Here is a 22,863-nt window from a genome sequence, read left to right on the forward strand (position 1 = left end):
CGTATTTTCACAGGATCTGCTACGCCCTAATCAAACATGGAATAAAAAAAGGGGGAGCCGACTTACAAGCGAGTTCAACCGCTGCTGATCATAGCGATACTGAACTGAAAAATGGAGGCCCAAACATTGGGAGTCGACTTATATCCGGTCAAGTAGGGTAGCGGTGGCCAGCTGTACTGTCCCCCGTGAATTCCGCGATTCCGCGGATTGCAGAATTTCCGCAGAATCCAGGTTGTGTCCGCAGAAGTTCAGAAAATCCCGTGGAATATTGCAGAAGAGAGAAAAACTGCTTTTTCTGGAGACTTTTGCTGTATTTCACAGCCAAACCAACCCGCTTGTGACTTTCATAATCAACTTGCACGGTACATTTTGGAGCTTTCAATTTTTGGACCAGGATTTCGAGTAATTTCGGTTCAGAATTTATAGGGACAACAAAATTCGGTGGTGTTGCAGAAATTCAATCTGTTTTTACGCTCATTTCCCATGCAGAAATGCCGCAGAATTTGGAACGATTTGCAGAATTAGCGCAAAATTTACTGTTTTCCGCCGCAGAATTCTGCACGGAATTTCTGATATTCTACCGCGGAAATCACGGGGGACAGGCTGTAGGATCTCACACACACACACACACACACACACACACACACACACACACACACACACACACACACACACACACACACCAGTCCTGTAGAGCCACTGCCACAGGGGTCACGTGGGCCCCGGAGGGGCATCAGAGAGGAAGATGGAGCACGCAGCCTGACACACACACACACACACACACCTCAGACCTCAGACATGCCCATCGCGGGAGCGATGATAGCGAACAGCTATGTTAGACATAGCAACTTGTGCTGGGATTACACCATTCAACAGCTTGCAAGGCTGATGAATTGACCGCCACTATTTTTTAGCCTGGTATCCACCACACAGCTGTTTGAAGTGACTTTTTCTGGCCAGTGAATCCCTATTTTTCATTTTTTTTCTTTTTTTTTTCTTTTCCTCTCACACACACACACACCTCAGACCTCAGACATGCCCATCGCGGAAGCGATGATAGCGAACAGCTATGTTAGACATAGCAACTTGTGCTGGGATTACACCATTCAACAGCTTGCAAGGCTGATGAATTGACCGCCACTATTTTTAGCCTGGTATCCACCACACAGCTGTTTGAAGTGACTTTTTCTGGCCAGTGAATCCCTATTTTTCATTTTTCCATTTTTTTCTACACACACACCACACCACATACTCCGGCATACACTGGCTGTTGGTAACCACCCAGGAGAATGAAAGAAAAGTCAGGAAGAGTGCGAGAAAGAGAAGAAAGACGTGTGCGACCATAATCGTCGGGAATTGAACCCGCAACCTCTCGATTGGAAATCGACTGCACATACCACTGCACCATATGGGACACACACACACACACACACACACACACACACACACACCAGTCCTGTAGAGCCACTGCCACAGGGGTCACGTGGGCCCCGGAGGGGCATCAGAGAGGAAGATGGAGCACGCAGCCTGATGACGCCGGAGATGGTGGGGCAAACGAACCGGCGAGAACACACGCATACATGGCTGAACGAATTACGCTGCTGGGCAGTCGGGCGCGGGCCAGTCCTCGAGCACCGGTGACGACCGCGGCCTTCACACACACACACGCCGGCACGCGCGCACACACACACAAACACACACACACACACTGGGGTATAGGTGTGACTGCGTCTAGTTTGTGTGAAGAACAATGCAAGAGAGGGAGTATGCCTAGTACTACTGTCTAGCCGACACGAGGACCTCGACCCTCGACCGTCAAGCCGAGCCTGGAAACAGAATAATCTAAATACTGGTGTGACACACAAAGAATTGACACAACTGTGCATTTTTAATATTTATAATTATCCCAGGAATGAGTTTGCTCCCACACTGGAGCTCGCGCTATTCCGCCGACTTGACTTGACACTTGACTGACTCACGACTGCCATCCAGAGCGCACGAGAAGTCCATCGAACCTTCGACTCGGAGGTTTGCCGAGTCGAAAGTTCGATGGACTTCTCGTGCGCTCTGGATGGCAGTCGTGAGTCAGTCAAATGTCAAGTCAAGTCGGCGGAATAGCGCAAGCTCGAGTGTGGGAGCAAACTCAATCCTAAAAATCATCGCCGAAGTCGCAACCACTATTTCGTATAATTATCCTGCATTGGAATACGTCCAGTAGTCGGAATGGGACTCTTTGACAGCAAAGCGAGGCTTGGAAACAGAAGGATGATAAATAATAACACAAAGGCATCACCGGAACGGTGCCTTGGATCGATATCCTGCTTGGGGCTGTGCCCAGAAGTCAGTATGGGACTGTCGATACAGTCAAGCAGGGCTTGGAAACAGTTAAAGAAGGATATAAATATGACACAAGCGTAGGCAAGATATGTCAAGCAGGGCTTGGAAACAGATAAAGAAGGATATAAATAATTATGACACAAGCGTAGAAAGATATGTCAAGCAGGGCTTGGAAACAGATAAAGAAGGATATAAATATGACACAAGCGTGGGCAAGATAATTATGTCAAGCAGGGCTTGGAAACAGATAAAGAAGGATATAAATAAAATAAATATGACACATGCGTAGGCAAAATAGGCAGGTGTAGAAAAGACGTTCTAAAAAAAATCTGTCTAAAACAAGTAGTTCTCAAGGAGGCCGGAACGGCTGTAGAGGAAGAGCGCTCTACGCAACGCTCAAGTTTTAAAATCCAGCCCGTAAAAAACACGAGTTTTGATGCTAACATTCTAGAAACCCCTGGCCCTATGTCCAAGTCGAAAGCCACTCTCGTGCAAACTTCAAACTTAGACCTTATAGAGTAGAAACCAAGCTGAGGCTTGAGGGGGGGGGGGGGTGATGGCTGAGATAAAAGATCAGTTGAAATAATACGCTCAAAGAGATGCAGAGTGAATTCTCACTCAGAGCTGGAGGGATGTTCATGAAAGTACTAGTATAAAAGCCAGATAAAAGAAATCAGAATGTGTGTGCTCTCCTTTTCGCAGAAGAAATTAGCACAACATTGCTCCCTGCCGCAGTTATTGGAGAAACTGCGCCTGTCAGAACTGGTAACATGAGCACTACTCGACGAAGGTCATGACATGGTCAGGCATCCACCTTCTAACTTAGCACGGATGAGTTCATCAAGTTCATGCACCCCCGTGCGCAGCATGTCAACTGGTCAGGGATGACATCATCGTTTGGCATCGATGACATCATGCAGGGGTAGGCACCCACCTTTATTACTGATCAGTGGCGACTTCATCATGTCCGTACGTCGCCATGGGGAGCGCGTCGGTGGGACGATGGGTTGCAAACCGGTCAGTGATGACATCGTCGTTCGGCCTTCATGATGTCGTGCACGGGTAGGCTGAACTCTTGACATATGACTAGACCTGCAGCAGCAGCAGCAGCAGCAGCAGCAGCAGCAGCAGCAGCAGCAGCAGTTAGGTGCAGGGCTTAATGATGGTTGCTATGGATCAGTGATGATGTCATAACATGGCACCGGCGAGTCATGTGACTTGACCTGTAGAAGTTGTAAGTGTGATCGAACGGCACCTGATGAGAATTTAGACGCAGCTGACGTGAAAGCTGTAGGAGTTTGGTGCCCGACTTTTGAATCGTCGCTTAGTACTGCATCCATGTTGTACATTAGTATCTTGAAACAAATGCCAGCGGTGACAATAATGGCAGATCAGAAAAGGTGATAGACGGTATCGGACTGCTACCGCCTCAAACAATGCCGTGGCATCACACTGTACACTGATGTACACTGTGGCTGCTAGTATTGGTGCAAGAAGTGGTGTTGCTGTTGTTACTGCTGTGGATGCAGCTGCTGCTATTGCTGACGGTGCTGCTGCCACAGGTGCTGGTATGCTGGTGTTGATATTGCTATCACTGTTCTTGTTGCTGCTGTAACTGCCACTGACATGTTGGTACTGTGTATCGTCATTGGTGTTGCTGCTGCTGCCGCTGCTACTCCTGCTGATGTTGCTGTTGCCAGGGCTGTCCTTGGCTGGCTGGGTCACAAACACAGCCAAGTCGCAAACAGAAGCTCGCCCGGTTTGCGAGTGCGCCTCAAGGCATTCCAGCCATGGCTAAGTTACGACCAAGACTGCTACGTGACGGTTTACAGTCTACACTCAGCGACATGTTACGCACAGCCGCACAGCCGCACGGCCTTCTGATATGCTGAAGTACATGTAGACAGAGTGGCATCTGGGATAGGTCACTGTCAACGATAGTTTCTACTTCTTCTCCTGCGCCGCATTTACAATCAATGTGCAAGCTTAGAGCACTCGCAGTGATCTACGGTCTAAAGTGGGATATTCCTTCTGTCTCCGTCTCTCCGTCTCTGTGCCTCTGTCTCTGTCTGCCTGTCTGTCTCTCTCTCTGTAATAGTTGCCTTAAAGGTCGTGTTGGCTACAACAACGCTACAGGAACGGACGCGATGCTTAGGTACGGTCGACTGAACACACCGATAGTTCCTGACCTGAAGGATGACGTTCCGGCGACGGGGGATACGATTCCGCCGCTTCACTACTGTACGCAACACAAACGAGCGAAGACCCTCTCCACGATGATATCAGCAGAACGTGACGACTGGAAAATGAACTACACGACGCCATCCATTGCTCCCTAGGTGCCCGTTGTCTGCCAGATCGGTAGCGGGTGTGCTTCTGTGTGAAGACATACTCATCCAGCGGTAGCAGGGACTGGTCGTCGCTGAACAGCAGGTAGAGATACTTGAGAGCAGAGACTGAACTACACGACGCCATCCATTGCTCTCTAGGTGCCCGTTGTGTGCCAGATCGGTAGCGGGTGTGCTTCTGTGTTGAAGACATACTCATCCAACGGCAGCAGGGACTGGTCATCGCTGAACAGCAGGTAGAGATACTTGAGAGTCTCGGCCAGGAAGAACGACTCCATGCGGTCCTGCGGCTTGGTGTCGTGCACCGAGCTGACGTCACCGATGGACGTATAACCACCACCCTCCACCTTGCAGTGCTTTTCAAACGCCTGCAGCAACAGCAGCAGCAACAAACAAACACACATGGACAAGAACAACTGCTTAGGAGGGGGAGACTACAGCAAGCAGTGTATGAGGAATACCTTTTACAGGCTGCCGCTTGTTCCGATTTTTCGGAATGCTCCGTTTTTCACAGGTCGTTCCGACAAACCGACCGGAAATCTCCTTCACTATCTTACTTCGATTGCTCGCGGAAGTACCCTTATCTGACATTTCGGACCATTGGCATCTTAAAACATACTTTGGCTTCTGAATGGGGCTGAAGTCGTGCACAAACACGCACACACACATGCACACACACACACACACACACACACACACACACACACACACACACACACACACACACACACACACACACACACACACACACTCGCACTAACAGACGGGACAGGAGGCTGCAGGAACTCACCTGGAACACCTCCCATCCCCAGTCACGATAAGTTTCATTTCCCGTGATGCGATACAGGATGAACAATGACTCGACCGCCTCCGGGCGCAGTAAGTTATGCCTATCGCGCTCCTGTCATATACACGCAGAACAAACAAAACCAAAATTATAGCAGCAGCAGTATAGCAATTAACAGCAACACCAGCAGCAGCAGCAGCAGCAACACCACCAGCAGCAGCAGCAACACCAGCAGCAGCGGCAACGAAACCAGCAGCAACACCAGCAGCAGCAGTAGGACCAGCAGCTGCAGCAACAGCAGCACCAGCAGCAGCAGCAGCAGCAGCAGCAGCAACACCAGCCAGCAGCAGTAGCACCAGCAGCTGCAGCAACAGCAACAGCAGCAGCACCAGCACCAGCAGCAACACCAGCAGCAGCCACAGAAGCAGCAACAGAAGCAGCAGCAGCAACACCAGCAGCAGCAACAGCAGCAGCAACACAAGCAGCAGCACCAGCAGCAACACCATCAGCAACACCAGCAGCAGCAGCAGCAGCAGCAGCAGCAACACCAGCAGCAGCAACAGCAGCAGCAACAGCAGCAGCAACAGCAACAGCAGCAGCAACAGAAGCAGCAGCAGCAACACCAGCAGCAGCACCAGCAGCAACATCAGCCAGCAGCACCAGCAGCAACACCAGCCAGCAGCAGCAGCAGCAACACCAGCAGCAACACCAGCCGTAGCACCAGCAGCAACACCAGCAGCAGCAACACCAGCAACACCAGCAGCAGCAGCAACAGAAGCAGCAGCAGCAACACCAGCAGCAGCAGCAACACCAGCAGCAAAACCAGCAGCACCAGCAGCACCAGCAGCAGCAGCAGAAACAGCAGCAGCAGCAGCAGCAACAGCAGCAACAGCAGCAGCAACAGAAGCAGCAGCAGCAGCAGAAACAGCAGCAGAAGCAGCAGCAGAAACAGCAACAGAAGCAGCAGCAGCAACAGAAGCAGCAGCAGCAGCAGAAACAGCAGCAGAAGCAGCAACACCAGCAGCAAAACCAGCAGCACCAGCAGCAGAAACAGCAGCAGCAGCAGAAACAGCACCAGCAGCAGAAACAGCAGCAGCAGCAGAAGCAGCAACAGAAGCAGAAGCAGCAGCAGCAGCAGAAACAGCAGCAGCAGCAGAAACAGCAGCAGCAGCAGAAACAGAAGCAGCAGCAGCAGCAGAAACAGCAGCAGCAGCAGAAACAGCAGCAGCAGCAGTAGCAAGCAACAGAAGCAGAAGCAGCAGCAGCAGCAGAAACAGCAGCAGCAGCAGAAACAGCAGCAGCAGCAGAAACAGAAGCAGCAGCAGCAGCAGAAACAGCAGCAGCAGCAGAAACAGCAGCAGCAGCAGAAACAGAAGCAGCAGCAGCAGCAGCAGAAACAGCAGCAGCAACAGAAGCAGCAGCAGCAGCAGCAGAAACAGCAGCAGCAGCAGTAGCAAGCAACAGAAGCAGAAGTAGCAACAAGTAGCAGCGACAACATTGTTGCATTGCTGTTCTCACATTCTGCTGATTGTAACAAAGACTTTGTGTCGAGTAGCAGCAACAACAGGAGGAGGATGTACTGACACAGCGACTGGTAGAGAACGTCTTCACATTCCTACAAGACATGCGGTTTTACAGTTCATTCAAAAACAAGACCTGCCTTTAATAGGCCAAGAAAGAATCATACCGCACTGAGCAAATGCGCACCCTCAGAAACGATGCTCGAGGGTGACGCACGTTAGCTGCTCTTAACTTAAGACTTACCTTGACGATGATGTCGCTCTCATCCGCCCCCTGTCCAAAGTAGACGAGCTCGGCGCTCAAGCCGGTCGGCATGACGACGTACATCTGCTGGCACGTGACCATGAGCTGACGGGCAAGCTCCAGGTGATTGCCAGACTGCTCATTGTCCGCTCCGTGCACAGAGCCCAGGGCTAAAAGTCCTGGGAGAAAACATACCAGGTGATCCTGATACAGGGGTGCAGGGAAAAAAACATGACACGACTTTTAGCTCAGATACTGAGCCAGTAAATGTAATCGAAATAGAAGAGATCACACGGAAACGAGTTATGAAGCAACTATCCACGGCTGTAACAACTGTATTTTGTGCCCTGTTATCGCACTTTCTGACTGCTTACTGGAGAGGTTCCGGGTACGACTTTCCGTGCCAAAATCCGTATGGGCTCTACGAATTTTTTCGAGGCGTGCTCCATACGATTTTTCGGCACGGAGAATCCGTGTGGACTGGCTTTCATACGAACCAGGTTTCGTATGGAGATTTTGCATCTTCGGATGCAGAAAGATTTTTCGCGTACAAATTTGGTACGAGAAACATCGATTTTCGGCGGGTAGTTTTGATTTCGGTACAAATTTTCAAAATAAAAAGGCATAGCGCGGAAATGTGACGTGTTTGCGATCGTAACCTAGGCAATGACGGCAAACACATAAGTTCCGTACTCCGGAACATTTCACTGCTCGAAAGCGACGTATAAAAAATCCGTAGCGCCTCTACGGATTTTGGCACGAAAAATCGTACTCCGGAACCTCTCTATTACACTCAAACGCCTCTTCTCCGGACGCCTCAGATACGGGCACGTCTCTCTACCGGGCACCTTCAGCTTGAGTTCCTAGGGCAAAATACTTTGAATTCGGGGGTTTGAACTTTTGTCGTATGCGCAAGTGCTTATTTGTCACTGCCAACCTGTGAAATCTACACATTTTTATCAATGGATTCTTTCTGTCACCTGAACATGTGCATTACTTGCCGAATAAACTTATTCCAAAAAAATGATATGATACATGGTAGATGAGTTATCCTGAGATACGGGCAAATCTGAGATACGGGCAGTGCCCGGTCCCAAGGTGCCCGGATAAGAGGCGTCTGAGTGTATCTACTGTCGTGGACATTGAAATCCAGTCAATCGACCGGGGCCGGCGCCCTCAGCGCGTACAGAACAGCGCTTGATCCGATGCGACCAGCACGCTGCAGCATGTGTGTACTGCTTACCCACGGCTGCATGGCCAGCGCCCATTTGCAAATATAGATCGCTGCAATGTACAACTTTTAGCGTTAGACAAAAGTTTGGAATAGATAAAGCAGAGCATACAAGAACAATTATCATCATCACTTGGATAGAAGAGCACAGCACACACACACACATACAGTCAAACCTGCCTAACGGCCGATTCATACTTCATTTCGCGTACGGGAAAGTCATCGCGCGACCGTCGCGCGATGGCTTTCCCGTACGCGAAATAGTTGAGCTCAGATCAACTTTTTCGCAACGCGACGCGTTTCCCGTACGCGAAATGAAGTATGAATCAGGCTTAAGGCGACCGCTCAAGGGACCTTCAAAATGTGGTCGCTATATACAGGTGGTCTCCTTATCTAGTGTCAGCTGTTGACTGGAAACAACATCCCTTGGTCCTAGTTGTAGTGGGCCTCTGGGACAGGTGGTCGCCTTATCAGAGTGGTCGCCTTGACAGGTTTCACTGTGCCGCGCTTATCAGGGCGGTCCGGGATCGGGCACTGCCCACAACTTTGAAATGTCGGAAACTCGTCCGAAGGCTGCCCGGTAGATCGAAGTGCCCGTGACTCCGGGGTCTGGATAACCCAGGTATGAGTGTATGTTGAGTTCATTCATACAACACCAAACTGCCGACACACCAGCAGTATATCTGTGTTGAACGCGGTGAGTGTTCAATAGAACGTAAGACACAGACGGAGGTGCCTGCATGCGTTTGTATGTGGGGGTGGGGGGAGAGGGAGTGAATGAGAAGAGAGTGAGGTCAGGTGTGCGTTGACCGCCACTTCCTAACTTGACAATCACAGCAAACAAGAAGCAACAGAGACGCTACACAAGTGTGTGGCATTCGTAAGTGACGGGGAAATCCCTCAGCCACAGCGCCCAACATACCATTTTGGGACTGAACTGTCCATTGTTGAGTTCCTCGCCGACAAAGAGAAGTTGCGAGGGAGATGAATGACGCATCAAACGCTTCTCAATCCCTGCCACGCTTGTACGATACCAATTTACAAACCTGTCCATGCACACAGGTGAATAATAACAAACATACACGTATAGTACCACAGCAAAATGTTTAGTGGTGAAGGAGGAAGAACGGAGAACAACCAACTTCTGCCTTTCCCAAGAAGCAGGTGAAGAAGTGAGGGAGTCAGTGCATTCGCGACCCAGTTAGATAGAGAGGGAGAGGGACGCCCACACACAGCCCCGCAGGTACTCGCATGCACACATACACACACACGCACACACACGCGCACACACACACACACACACACACAAACGCGTGCACACACACACTTGTACTTGTTGCTCACTGCCAAAACTGGTCACGTGAGTCCCCCCGGGAGAGGGGAGAGAGACTCAAAAGGAATCTTGGAAAGATGACTCAATTGGTTATTGAACCGCCCAACGGCCGACACCCCCTGAAATCCCCAAAACTCTGGGTGGACTTGAAAATGATCCCACTTATGGGCTCACCACACCTCAGTAAGTGGGTGAGGACAAGGTGCAGAAAAAGGATTGACGGCATCAGGGTATCCGTCCCGGGATCCAACTGCAGTTACCCCTGCCCCCAGTGAAGGTAATACTTGCTACTATAGTCAGTTTCAAAAAGATTAGCAATCCTGGCGATCACCCGGGGAGTTTGCCGTCTTACCGTATGAGCGCTCGAGCGCTGCCTGGAAAAACTCACTGTGAACTCGTAGAAATATTCCGCGCGAAAGCATGAAAAAGGACAACTCGTCGGTACTCGTACATGTTCGTCTGGTTTACAACAAACGAGTTCTTCCTCGTATTATTGTATCGATATGGAGTCAGAGGGGACATGTCGAAAGTGTGGTAAATTTTGACGAGCGGGATGCGTCCCAATTCGTTTTGTGACCAAATAGATTCTTTGAGCTGCCGCGGATGCAATTTACTCTCACGATGTGACGAAAACGGCATCGACACAGACTCATTCCCAAGGCCTTGATGTGGCAAAGCTATCCGTGTGACTTTGACGACATTTTGAGAAAAGCGGACGCCTGTGAAAGCTGATAGAAGACGGCGTTGACTCCTAAATTCAAATAAATTGGCGATCTTGAAATACTAAAATAATTCTCAAACAGAAATTGATCGATCGATGTGCCGGGTATTCAATAACACGTAGCTACAGCGCAATGATTTCCGTGTTCACACACACGGTTTCAGTGTTGGGTGTGTTCACAACTTCACATGGCGTGAGCCAGTCAAGTGCCAGTCAGTTCGGCAGGAAACGCGAGCTCCAACAACAAGTCGTTTGGCGCAGCCACCTTCTTTGTCTTGTACCAGCGTGATCACCAAAACAATGAAAAAATGAAGAAAAAAATATTTGACTTGAAGATTTGTTGGGATTTGAACTCACAACTAATGGTCAGCAGACAGCATTCATAACCACAAGGCCAAAAAGGAAGGGATAAATCGTGGGTTTTGATAACAAATCGATACTGGCTTCCAGGGCAAATTATAAACCATGGGAAAAGGCCAGAAACCTGGCCGAAATTCTAACTCCTTAACGGTTGGTCCAATTGTTCCTAAACCTTCACAGAACAATTTGCCGTGCCCAAACAAGCCATTTTATGTACTTTGTTGTCCAAATTTCCCTTATCTTCACACTTTTTAACCCTTATCCGTCCGACAAAATCACTGCGCAGGCCCAAATTGCAATTTCACGACATATTTTACCTTCAAATTATCATAACTTTAGTCTCCATTGGCCGAATTCCATGATCTCGCGCTTCTTGGAAAGGTCCGACCGCGACGAATGCACAGAGCGCACATTAGACATCTATAAAGCCACAAGCCGAGCGCCGCCACTTGCCAAACTTGCCCCAGCGCCAGATCTGCGGGCAGAATCCAAATTGTCTCGCCATTTCACTCTCCTCCATCGCTGGACTTTGAATTTTTGTGTACAGAACATTTATTTGGTTTTTACGTCATGAGCATGCGCTTGGTGACGTAACTGTAATGCAAAAAAGAAAAATCTGACTTTGAAATGTTCCCGAGCGCATAAAAATCGCAATTGCCGTGATTTTACTTTCGGCGGACGATATCGTTGCAAGGGAGTGTCGTAGCTCTTCGGCGATTGTTCGAGACGATAGCCTGGTGTTTTCTAATGGCGATAGACCCTTCGATCGTGGAATTTGGTCAAGAAATGACTGAGATATGATGGATTTACTGATCGACGGATAGTCGTAGATTTTTGACTGGTCGGACGGATAAGGGTTAAGACCCAAACTTGATTGCTAATCTTTTTGAAACAGACTGTAGTGCGAGTGGCTAAATCAGAGTGGATCTGATAAAAGCTTCACTAGCACCATTGATTCCACAAGAGTTAATCTAGCCAGAAGCAGTCCATGGTTAACAGGTATGTATACTTCAAATAGAAAGTATATGAACCCTGGAACCAACAAAGGTGGCAGGTACAACATTACACCTTCAAGCAGCCGAGCCTGTTGGCAACAGACCCAACACAATCAGGCATAAGTGTACCTACCAACCGAACTAGCTGGCACACACACACACACACACACACACACACACACACACACACACACACACACACACACACACACACACACACACACACACACACACACACACACACACACACACACACACACACACACACACACACACACACACACACACACACACACACACACACACACACACACACACACACACACACACACACACACACACACACACACACACACACACACACACACACACACACACACACACACACACACACACACACACACACACACACACACACACACACACACACACACACACACACACACACACACACACACACACACACACACACACACACACACACACACACACACACACACACACACACACACACACACACACACACACACACACACACACACACACACACACACACACACACACACACACACACACACACACACACACACACACACACACACACACACACACACACACACACACACACACACACACACACACACACACACACACACACTACTACTACTACTACTACTATAGCATGACTGCCCATTGGGCAATGTCACCCCCGGAGGGGGCCAGAGTTTGGAGTGCACCGTCATTGGCAGGACTTCTGGTGCCTCGTCAAATCTTGCTGTCGTCGGAAACGTTTCGGGCAATGCATGCAGATCAGCGGCAGTGATTCCCTATCGGCTGCAGCAAGACGTTTTCCACGGTTGCAGTTATGGCGGTTAAAACCAGCCCGGGACTTGAAGCAGCGATTGCAGCGTTGACAATGCTGGAAGCAGCAACTAGCGAGAGACGCCGTCAATGCCGTATCTGCATGTTCAGGGAGTGCAGGCTGGCAGCGATGAACTGCAAGCCCACCCTTACTACGGAACCATCGGCAGCAACTGACGCACTGTGCTGAACCACGCTGTTGGTGGACGGGAAGTTGGCGCTCAGCCAAACACTTGTGCCGTGCCTTGTCTTGAGGACGAGAGAAAGCCCGGTTGCAAGATGAGCAGAGTACGGATTTCTCTACTGCCCGAGGAGGCTGAAAAACCAGAACCTGCTCTCGCCAAGCTGACCGGTCTTGTGCGCAATCAAACCAGTTTGGAATGGACTTCGTGTCAGTAGCCACAACGTCTCTCCACCTACGCCTGGGACCGCAGAAGGGGCGCGCAGCCAACAAACGACCAAACAACAGCTGCAATGGGACACGGTCCTCCGACATCCGAGCCACATGACCAAGCCACTCTAAACGACGATGGCGCATCTTAACAGAGAGTGGCACTGGGTCACCCCAGTGACGACGTAACTGCGCAGACGTGATGCGATCGGATTGCTGCTGACTGCGAGGGATGGCTAATATTGTGCGGATGCAGCGATGATGAAAGGCATCCAAACGTCTACTATCAGCTTTCAAGGGCGTCCAGCACTCACTGCCGTACAGCAAAATGGACAAGACACAGGCCACGTATAGCTTTCGCTTACTGACTAATGACAGCGAGCGATCCGACAAGACTGGAAGAAGAGCTCCAAAGGCTTTGGAAGCCTCAGCTATGCGGCGACTGACGTCAGTAGAGGAGCGGGCATCCGGTGTCACGACGGACCCCAGATAAATGAAGGATGGAACGTGCTCCACAGTATCACCGTTGACGTTCATATCGGCTCTATCAGGCATGTTGACTTGGCTACCTGCCACGAGAAATTTCGTTTTAGCAGCGTTGACGCAGAGGCCAAAGGAAGAGGCAACCGTGCAGAATGTTTCAAGGCACTTCTCAGCACCAGGGCGGTCTTCAGCGAGCAAGACCGCGTCATCTGCGTACTCAATGTCGTTGATGATTGCGGCAGTAGACTGGCGAGCAGGCTTTGAGAAAAGGTTGCCATTGATGCTAAATTGGATGGGGATGCCAGGTGGATGGTCGCTGTCCTGCATCACTTGTGCCCACCGCTCAAGCACAACACCGAAGTACAGATTAAAAAGTACTGGGGCCATCACACAGCCTTGACGGAGGCCATTGTTGACCGCAAACGGCTCGGTAGTGCTGGCACCGACGCGCACAGCTGCCTGCATGCTCTCGTGGAACGATTGGATTAGATTGAGGAGCCCTTCAGGAATGCCTAGCCTCCCCAATGCTAGCCAGAGTGCTTGGCGTGGTACGGAATCATATGCTTTCTTCAGGTCTACGAAGACACAGAACAGCTTCTGACGGTGCTCGTACGATTTCTCGATGAGCTGGCGAATGGAAAAGATGGCATCAGCGCAGCCGCGACCAGGGCGAAAGCCACACTGGGATTCTGGAAGTTCTTGTTCCGCGACAAGTTGGAGACGGTCCTGAATGAGACGGCCACAAACCTTGCCAGCGACATCTAGGAGGGCAATGCCGCGCCAGTTGTTGCAGTTGGTCAAGTCACCCTTTTTGGGAATCGGGACGAGTTGGGCATCCCGCCAATCCTGGGGAACCGTTCCGTTGGTCCATGCAGTGTGAATAACATCAAGCAGAGCCTCAAGCAATGGTGTACCACCAGCTTTAAGCAGTTCAGGTGCAATTCCAGATGAGCCAGGAGCCTTGCAATTAGCCAGCTGGCGTATAGCCATAGTGAGGTCCTCTAGCGAGGGAAGTTGGCCGAGTGACTCATCAACTTCACGCTGCTCAATGTGGTCAAAGATGGTAGCATCGAAGGTGCTGCGAACGTTCAATAGACGGGCAAAATGCTGCAGCCAGCATTTCTCTTGCCCCTCCTGGGAGCTACAGATAACTCCGTCACTGTCACGGATGGATGGGATGGAGATAGGTGATAATCCCGAATAGCACTTCTGTATATCACGGATTGCAGACCATGCGTGCTTGCCACTAAACCGACTTGACTCAACCACATTAGCTTTACGTCCAATCCACTCACTCTTTGCGTTACGCACGACAGTTCTGCACTTGCCACAAGCCTCGACAAAGCGACGCCTGTCAGCGTCAGAACCAGAGGCGAGCCATTTGCGATGTAAGGCATTGCGGCTATCCAGCATAGGTGCAAGAACATCAGCACACGTTTCAAACCAATCAGGCTGGCGACGACGTGGACGGCCAAGATGCTTCTCAGCGCTGGTGACGATAGCAGATTTGACGGCAGACCATTTGTCCTCAACGCAGCCATCATGATTCCAGGATCGTAACTCTGACGCAACAGACGTCGCATATTGCTCACGAGTTTTACAGGTTGCAGCTCTCTGCGCTTCCGTCATGCAGGAGTGTTTGACAAGTTGTTGCACATCAAACTTGACAGGTCTTTTTGCACGCTTGTGGCAAGCAGATGAGCGGATGCGGTATGTGAGACACACAAGGTTGTGATCTGTACTACACTCAGCTCCCCTGATGACATGGCAATCCGTGCAGTTGGAGAGGTCTTGTTCCCGGACCATTGCATAGTCGATGCAGTGCCACCGCTTCGAGCGGGGATGTTGCCAGGTACACTTGTGGATGTTACGTTTCATGAACCAGGTGTTGCACACAGTAAGGCTGTTGCACGCTAAGAACTGGAGAAGCTCAGCGCCAGCCTCATTGACAGTGCCAACACCATGTGGGCCACGTGTTCCATACCAGCCATCGTCACAGATTTCAGCTCCAACTCTAGCGTTGAAGTCTCCCAAGATTATCAAGGAGTCCTGGGTGGGTACGGACAGAATAACTTCCTGAAGAGAGTCAAAGAAATCGTTCTTTGCATCGCGACTGGACCGGAAAGTCGGTGCGTAGCACACCACGACGTGGACCCAAATGTCACCGAACTTTAGCTTGCAGCGTGCGACACGCGATGAGACAGCAGACCACTGATTTCCCCCTGCTACGAACGCTTGCTGTGCGCGTCCGCGTAGTACGACTCCAACTCCTTCGCCTCGTTTGAAATCGTCCGTTGGGATGGCGCGACCTGACGTGAGAACAATTGCATCCTCGACACGGAATATATCTTTACCAAACCACTTCGACTCCTGGAATCCAGCCACTTCTATTTCGTACCGACGAAGTTCACTGACAACGATGTTGATTTTCTTGTCTTCCACGACGCGCTTTCCACGAGCAGCAGTTGAAACCGGGCCATCGATGTTCACTAAAGTCCTGACGTTCCACGAAGCAAATTTGACAAGAGCACCAGCTGGGCGCCTCCGACGGGTGCCTCCAAACTCTGGCTGCTTTGAAGCTGAAACTCTACACATCCGAGGGGTAGCTAGCCCACTGCGGATGGAGGACTACGGACGACGCGACAGTGACAATATCAAATTCAAATAATTGTCCTGTAAGTCACGTCGTTGGATCCGCTGCCCTAAATTCAAAAGGTCTACACTTGACACGCCAGGGGCTCTCCTAGCAAGCTAGGAGAGCCCTGAGTGTACCTACGCTGCTTCGGAGGCTCTAACTAGTCTCAGCAAATAGAAAAATTCCGGAGCTAGAAAAATTCAAACTGTCCCCCAAGAAGACAGAAGAAGACACACACACACACACACACACACACACACACACACACACACACACACACACACACACACACACACACACACACACACACACACACACACACACACACACACACACACACACACACACACACACACACACACACACACACACACACACACACACACACACACACACACACACACACACACACACACACACACACACACACACACACACACACACACACACACACACACACACACACACACACACACACACACACACACACACACACACACACACACACACACACACACACACACACACACACACACACACACACACACACACACACACACACACACACACACACACACACACACACACACACACACACACACACACACACACACACACACACACACACACACACACACACACACACACACACACACACACACACACACACACACACACACACACACACACACACACACACACACACAAGCACACATCATTATACACCTTGTACCTACTGCAGGCCAAAACCTCACCTGTCTTCAGTTCGATTGCACTGCAGCCATTGCTTGAGCAGATACTCGTAATAGCTATCGGCACGAGCTCCCAGTGTCAACGTGCCTTCTTTGAAGACACCGCTGTACGGGTTAATGAAGAGATGCACGAGACCATCATGGCGTTCTTGAGACTGCACATGCTCCATGGCTTTATCGACAGCATCCTGAGAGAGAGAGAGAGAGAGAGAGAGAGAGAGAGAGAGAGAGAGAGAGAGAGAGAGAGAGAGAGAGAGAGAGAGAGAGAGAGAGAGAGAGAGAGAGAGAGAGAGAGAGAGAGAGAGAGAGAGAGAGAGATAGTACGAGGAAGACAAAGATAGAGAAACATACTTCAGTTTGGATCAACTGTGTTCCCCACAATGCCCATACTAAGCAAATACAGTCAGACCTCGCTTAACCGCACACATCCGTTTTCCACAAAAATATCCGGATAGGCGATGGAACCGGATAACCGAACACCAGTTATGTCGGATGCAGCACGTATGCTGTACATCTGTAACCAGCTATTTTCTTCCGGATGGCGAGGGATCCGGATAAAAGAGGACCGGATAAGCGAGGTCCGACTGTATATATTTTATCAGAGCGCAAACACCGACATTCAAGCGAATGCCCCTGTCTGATGATCGCGGAGATGCGTGAAACCAGAAGTTGCAGCCTTTCGCCTCCATTGCATGTGTTTTATCAAAGTACGTGTAGTGACTACACAGTCACCAGCACACTCAGTCCATTACCACTCGGATGTCTCGTTTAGACAAAGAACCATGAAACTAAAGATGAACAGCAAGATATCAATGCATGCCAGAGAGGCAAGGTGACATAGGCCATCAGGGGCTCCAGGTAGGCCCAGTTAGGGTCACCAGGTCATGCACTCTGGATGTGTGGTGACCCCATACGGGTAATGTGTATACTAAATAAGGGGCTATCCGGCATTATCGATAATTTTCACGAAACAAAAAAGTTTAGCTAGCCCCCCCCCCCCCCCCCCTGAATGAAAAATAGATTCACTTGACAGCAAGAATGCCATGAGGTCTCACATATCAATATTTTTTTAAAACGAAACTCCCCTTGACCCACCCACAAACGAAACTTTTTTTCTCTTCGTGTCAAAGATCGATAATTATGGGCGGCCCCCTAAGGCGAGTGCATAAAGCATCATTACAGTGCGTACTAAGAGAATTCCACTGTAAATTCTCCCACGCACTGCACTGGTGTATACTGTAAAAGCCATATATATATAACGAAGTGCTAACTCTAACGAGTTAAAGGGGAAGTTAAGGCAAAAATTAAAATTTCACCAGTTGTAGTCTTCGGGGTGCTGAGTCGAATGGTCTTGGTCCGAGAAAGCTGAGACGCTCCCTTCCTACTTGAATCCCAATCGAACTCGCGCACTTCCACCGAAACTGGGTGACTGCGCCCTACTAGATGGGGATTTGTATGCAAAATGTCACTAAAAGCGCCGTTTCGTTCTTATAAAAGCACGGATGACCGCGATTGGCCCATATGTTGTAGTCTTTTGGACGCTGAGTCGACTGGTTTTGGTCCGAAAAGGCTGCGATGCAGCGTTCCTCCTTTATTCCCAATCGAACATGGTTGAACAAGCGGTCACGTGCTCCTGCGTACACCAGTCAGCTGGTCACCGTGCCTGCAGGGTACAACTTACTAGCCTGTTTGACCTTTTTTGGGTGCAGTCCTGTCACTCGAGTTGAACTCGAGTTGAACCTTGGTGTGAAAGTTGTCGCCTGCTGGCGTGGTGACCAGGTGATTTGGGCACCAAGGAGCACGTGACCACTTGTTCAACCATGTTCGATTGGGAATAAAGGCGGAACGCTGCATCGCAGCCTTTTCGGACCAAAACCAGTCGACTCAGCGTCCAAAAGACTACAAGATATGGGCCAATCGCGGTCATCCGTGCTTTTATAAGAACGAAACGGCGTTTTTAGTGACATTTTGCATACAAATCCCCATCTAGTAGGGCGCAGTCACCCAGTTTCGGTGGAAGTGCGCGAGTTCGATTGGGATTCAAGTAGGAAGGGAGCGTCTCAGCTTTCTCGGACCAAGACCATTCGACTCAGCACCCCGAAGACTACAACTGGTGAAATTTTAATTTTTGCCTTAACTTCCCCTTTAACGAGGAGAAATCTGTCGTTAAAATAGAAATCGCTATACAGTAATCGATACATGTACAGTCGTCCCTCTCTAATCCGGCACCTTTTGCTACGGCGTTTTCTGCTGGATTAACGAGGGTGCTGGATTAAGAAATCCTGCCCTCTGACCCGGCCCTACCCAATTGCATGCATGTATCATATGTACGTCAAAACGCAGGGTTTTTCCGTGTCGACCCAAGTATTTGGTGCACGGCTTTATATTCTGAATTGTTCTCCGGGAATATACACAGTGATAAAGTAAAACAGAGAACATGTTCACATGTACTCTTGCATACACACACACACACACACACACTTGAAAATTGGCAGGACACTACTCCTTGCTAAAATAAGAAAGTAAGGTTGACTGCCGTTGTCTCCTGGACAACATTCACCAGACTGGCCTAGCCTGGAGTGCACCTGTGCGGTACGCGATTTACGACTGCCGGATTATGAAATCAAACTACGTGCAGTTTGAGCGATTCGTTTCAAAAAGTCACTGCCGGATTAAGATGTAGGAATTGAACGAAAAAAATTGGTTTCGTCAGAAAGTGCGCCGGTTGGCAAGGGTTCCGGATAAACAAGTGCCGGATTAGAGAGGGACGACTGTACTGTCCTATTGAGCGTTGAGAATGAGTGAGAATCGTTACCTTTGGTATACGTAAACTAGTCAATTTTGGGGAATCGTTATATATGCGCCTCGTTAGAATAATGGCTTTTACAGTAGGAAGGATTTTTTCCAGCCGTGCTGCGACCCACAGTTAATTGGGAACTCGTGGCCTGGCACGAGGGAAACATGGATGCAGTGAATGGGATTTCGGTCTTTGACCACTTTGTGGTGGGTCTGATCTACTCACCTCCCACCGCTTAGGAGCTGCATCTGCGCCTTGATCCAAGAGGGTGGTGGCGTTCCTGCGGATGCGGAAAACTGGGCCTTTGGCCGAGTCTCACGCGAACCGTAAATTTTTTTATTTTTTTATTTTTTTTACAGTATACCAATCAGGAGTCAATTGTGTGCCCAAAACTCACTTGGTACTTTGCATCGCCGGTTAGCCGTGAGATCTCGCGGAACTCCATCTGCAGCGTGGTAACCTCGGCGATGGAGCTCTCGGGCGCCCATTTCGGTGGCGAGGCATTGCCAGTGAACAGGTTGATGTCCGACAGCGGGATACCGGACCCTGTGGCAAAGGCTGGGATCAGCGAGTCAGCTAGCTGGATCTAAACATACACACACACATACACCGACACACACCCCAAACACACCCACACCGGCACACACGCGCACAGGAAGTACTAGTCAGATAACTGGCTTTTCAAGCTACATCGAGACAGTTGTCCCCCAACACCCGGAGTTTGTAAACCTGCATGTAGTCGGCTTCGTGACATTTTCTTATTTTTCGTTTAACAAACTGAGCAAAGTGTAAGGGGCCATCCGTAAATACGGATATTCTTTTGGAGACGATATTCGTTCATTTCTCTCCCTCAAAACGAACATACACAGGTTTGCGCAGGGGATCTCCTCATGTAACATGAACAACAGCAACTCCAAATTCACCCTACCCTTGCCATGATCGCAAAACCTTGCCGTGGCAATATTCACGAGGCCGACTTTCACTTCTAGTACGTCATCAACTACAAGTGTACACAGTGCCCGTCCACATCTAGAGATCGAAATTTTTTCTAACAAAGACAAGACGAACAGAGACCACCCCCCCCCCCCCCCCCCCACGCCCAAACGAACGAATGTCTTCTGTAAAAAGATATTGATATTTGTGGACGACCCCTGAAGGTAAAAATAAGAATGGACACAGGGCATGTTCGATCGCGCGAATCCATGGGCCCCGGATTCCCCAAATTCGTACATGTTCGATTGTACGGATCCGGATCCCGGTCCCACGGATTCGGATCCAGTCAACCCACCTCCCAGAGGCGGATTCGACGGATTCATTTGCATCGTATCTACTCAAAACTCGAAATGTGCGTACACTAGGTGAATAGTTCACCATAATGTGTACGATAGCTACGGTAGTATCGCAGTACTTGCTACAGTAGTCAGGACACGGTACGATAGCTATGGTAGTGTCGCAGTACTTGCTACAGTAGTCAGGACACGGTACGATAGCTACGGTAGTATCGCAGTACTTGCTACAGTAGTCAGGACACGGTACGGAAACTACGGCAGTGACCGTACCACGGTGACGGTAGTGTCACAATACTTGATACAGTAGTCAGGGGGTGTCGGACACGCTACGGTCACTCCGGTATTGACCGTACCACTGTTTGCCCCCAGGTATTGACTGGGAATCAATGAAATACACTGATCTGGACTCTAAATTTCCCAAAAATGTTCTGCTCAGCCACCCCTCCTCCACGAGTAAATTGTACTTCAGATGGCTGACCGTAGCACACTAAAATACCGCCCGACGTCCCTGCTAGTGGACAGCTACACATAACCCGTACCCATGTGTCCTTTCTCATTTTTACCTGCACTGTGAGCTGTGTTTATTTGTACAGTAAAAACCTATCAAGGCGACAACTCTGATACGGCGACCACCTGCCTCAGAAGACCACTGTAACCAGGACCAAGGGGTGCTACTTCCAGTCAAATGACCCTGGATAAGGAGACCACCTGGCAACCGAGACCACCTGGCAACCGAGACCACATATTGCAGGTCCCTTGAGTGGTCATCTTAGACAGGTTTCACTGTACCCCTGGGTATACTTACGGCTTTCTCTTTGAAGAGTGAGTCCAGCGACAGGTGATACGCGCCCAGCAGCCCGCCGACAATGCGAATGGTGGTCTCGAACACGTTCACGTCCATGTTCTTGCGCACGTCCAGGTTCTGCTCGACCCAGAGGCGCGCCTCGGCAAACTCCTGCTCCAGGCCCATCAGATGCATGGTGTCAAGCGAGTCCACGATCGTCATGCCCAGGCCAAACCATTCCTCATGGCCCCGCGACACTGGCCGCAGCATGTCCTTGCCCCAGGCGTGCGTGCGGTAGCCGTGCCACGCGTGCCTGAAGGCGGCCACCACCTCGGCTTGCCGCTCGCCATTGCTCAGCGCGGGCTTGCCGTCGTTTCGCGGCGTGGCATGTTGGTCGGCGGCTGCGGTGTCCAGTGTGGCTGCGTTGTGAGTTGCTGCGCGGCTAGACTGGGAGAGATCGTGAAGGTGCTTGGCGTAACCTCGGAAAGCGGTCTTCTGTGAGCTGGGCGAACACTGCTGGCCCTGTGACCCGTGTGCATCTCCATTCAGACCAGTGGTACTCGAGTACAGCATTCGCGCCATCAGGGGACTTACACCATACTCCAGGAGAAAGGAGATGACGACGAACTTCAGCGCCGCAACGCAGTACCGAACCCAATCCATCCTGATAATCCAGGCAACTTGTTCTTCTGATGAGTGCTCGTACAAGTGACAATCGCCGTTGTTTGCTTGGAATAAAGAAACAAAATTTCAATTTCTTCGTTGAGACGTGGCAACTCCAAGTCTCTACATGCTTCGCTGCAGAAGAAAGCAAGTAGCTCCTTCGTCTGTTCTTATCAAAACTGCACTGTGTTATGTGCTTCTTGATCAGTCAAGGACACTGCTATGCGTTCTCACCATGGAAGAGGAAAAATGCAAAGCAAAAAGCAAAGGGGATTTTTCAAAAATGGCCATGACACATCTACGCACAGTGTGTGACACAGCTTTTTGTTTTG

The 22,863-nt window shown here is 50.0% G+C and overlaps 2 protein-coding genes across 2 annotated transcripts; one reads left to right on the forward strand and one right to left on the reverse strand.

Moving 5' to 3' along the window:
* Positions 1–2,341: 2,341 nt before the first annotated feature.
* LOC135826358 (endoplasmic reticulum mannosyl-oligosaccharide 1,2-alpha-mannosidase-like) lies at positions 2,342–22,807 on the reverse strand. The gene is made up of 7 exons (XM_065338970.1): positions 21,890–22,807; positions 20,193–20,381; positions 17,002–17,186; positions 9,390–9,513; positions 7,237–7,440; positions 5,476–5,586; positions 2,342–5,053 (listed from the first exon to the last, which is right to left on the reverse strand). Exons 1-7 carry the CDS (start codon positions 22,529–22,531, stop codon positions 4,823–4,825), a joined length of 1,686 nt encoding a protein of 561 aa, XP_065195042.1. The 5' UTR covers positions 22,532–22,807; the 3' UTR covers positions 2,342–4,822.
* On the forward strand, positions 5,919–7,138 carry LOC135826152 (ras-interacting protein RIP3-like; the record flags this gene model as incomplete). Its single annotated transcript, XM_065338791.1, has 3 exons — positions 5,919–6,195; positions 6,239–6,459; positions 7,028–7,138. Coding segments are annotated over 3 exons (609 nt in total), but the record flags the coding sequence as incomplete, so codon positions are not given.
* Positions 22,808–22,863: the final 56 nt, after the last annotated feature.

Source organism: Sycon ciliatum, chromosome 10 (genome assembly GCF_964019385.1).
Source record: "Sycon ciliatum chromosome 10, ocSycCili1.1, whole genome shotgun sequence".
Lineage (NCBI taxonomy): Eukaryota > Metazoa > Porifera > Calcarea > Leucosolenida > Sycettidae > Sycon > Sycon ciliatum.

What these genes read in the sequence shown, in the direction of transcription:
- LOC135826358 (XM_065338970.1), bottom strand. Translation starts at nt 22,531, where the DNA reads ATGGATTGGGTTCGGTACTGCGTTGCGGCGCTGAAGTTCGTCGTCATC. An exon ending in TGCAATCGAACTGAAGACAG is followed by an intron (nt 9,514 to 17,001) that starts GTGAGGTTTTGG and finishes GTGCATGGACAG; the next exon opens with GTTTGTAAATTGGTATCGTA. An exon ending in AGAGCGACATCATCGTCAAG is followed by an intron (nt 5,587 to 7,236) that starts GTAAGTCTTAAG and finishes TGTATATGACAG; the next exon opens with GAGCGCGATAGGCATAACTT.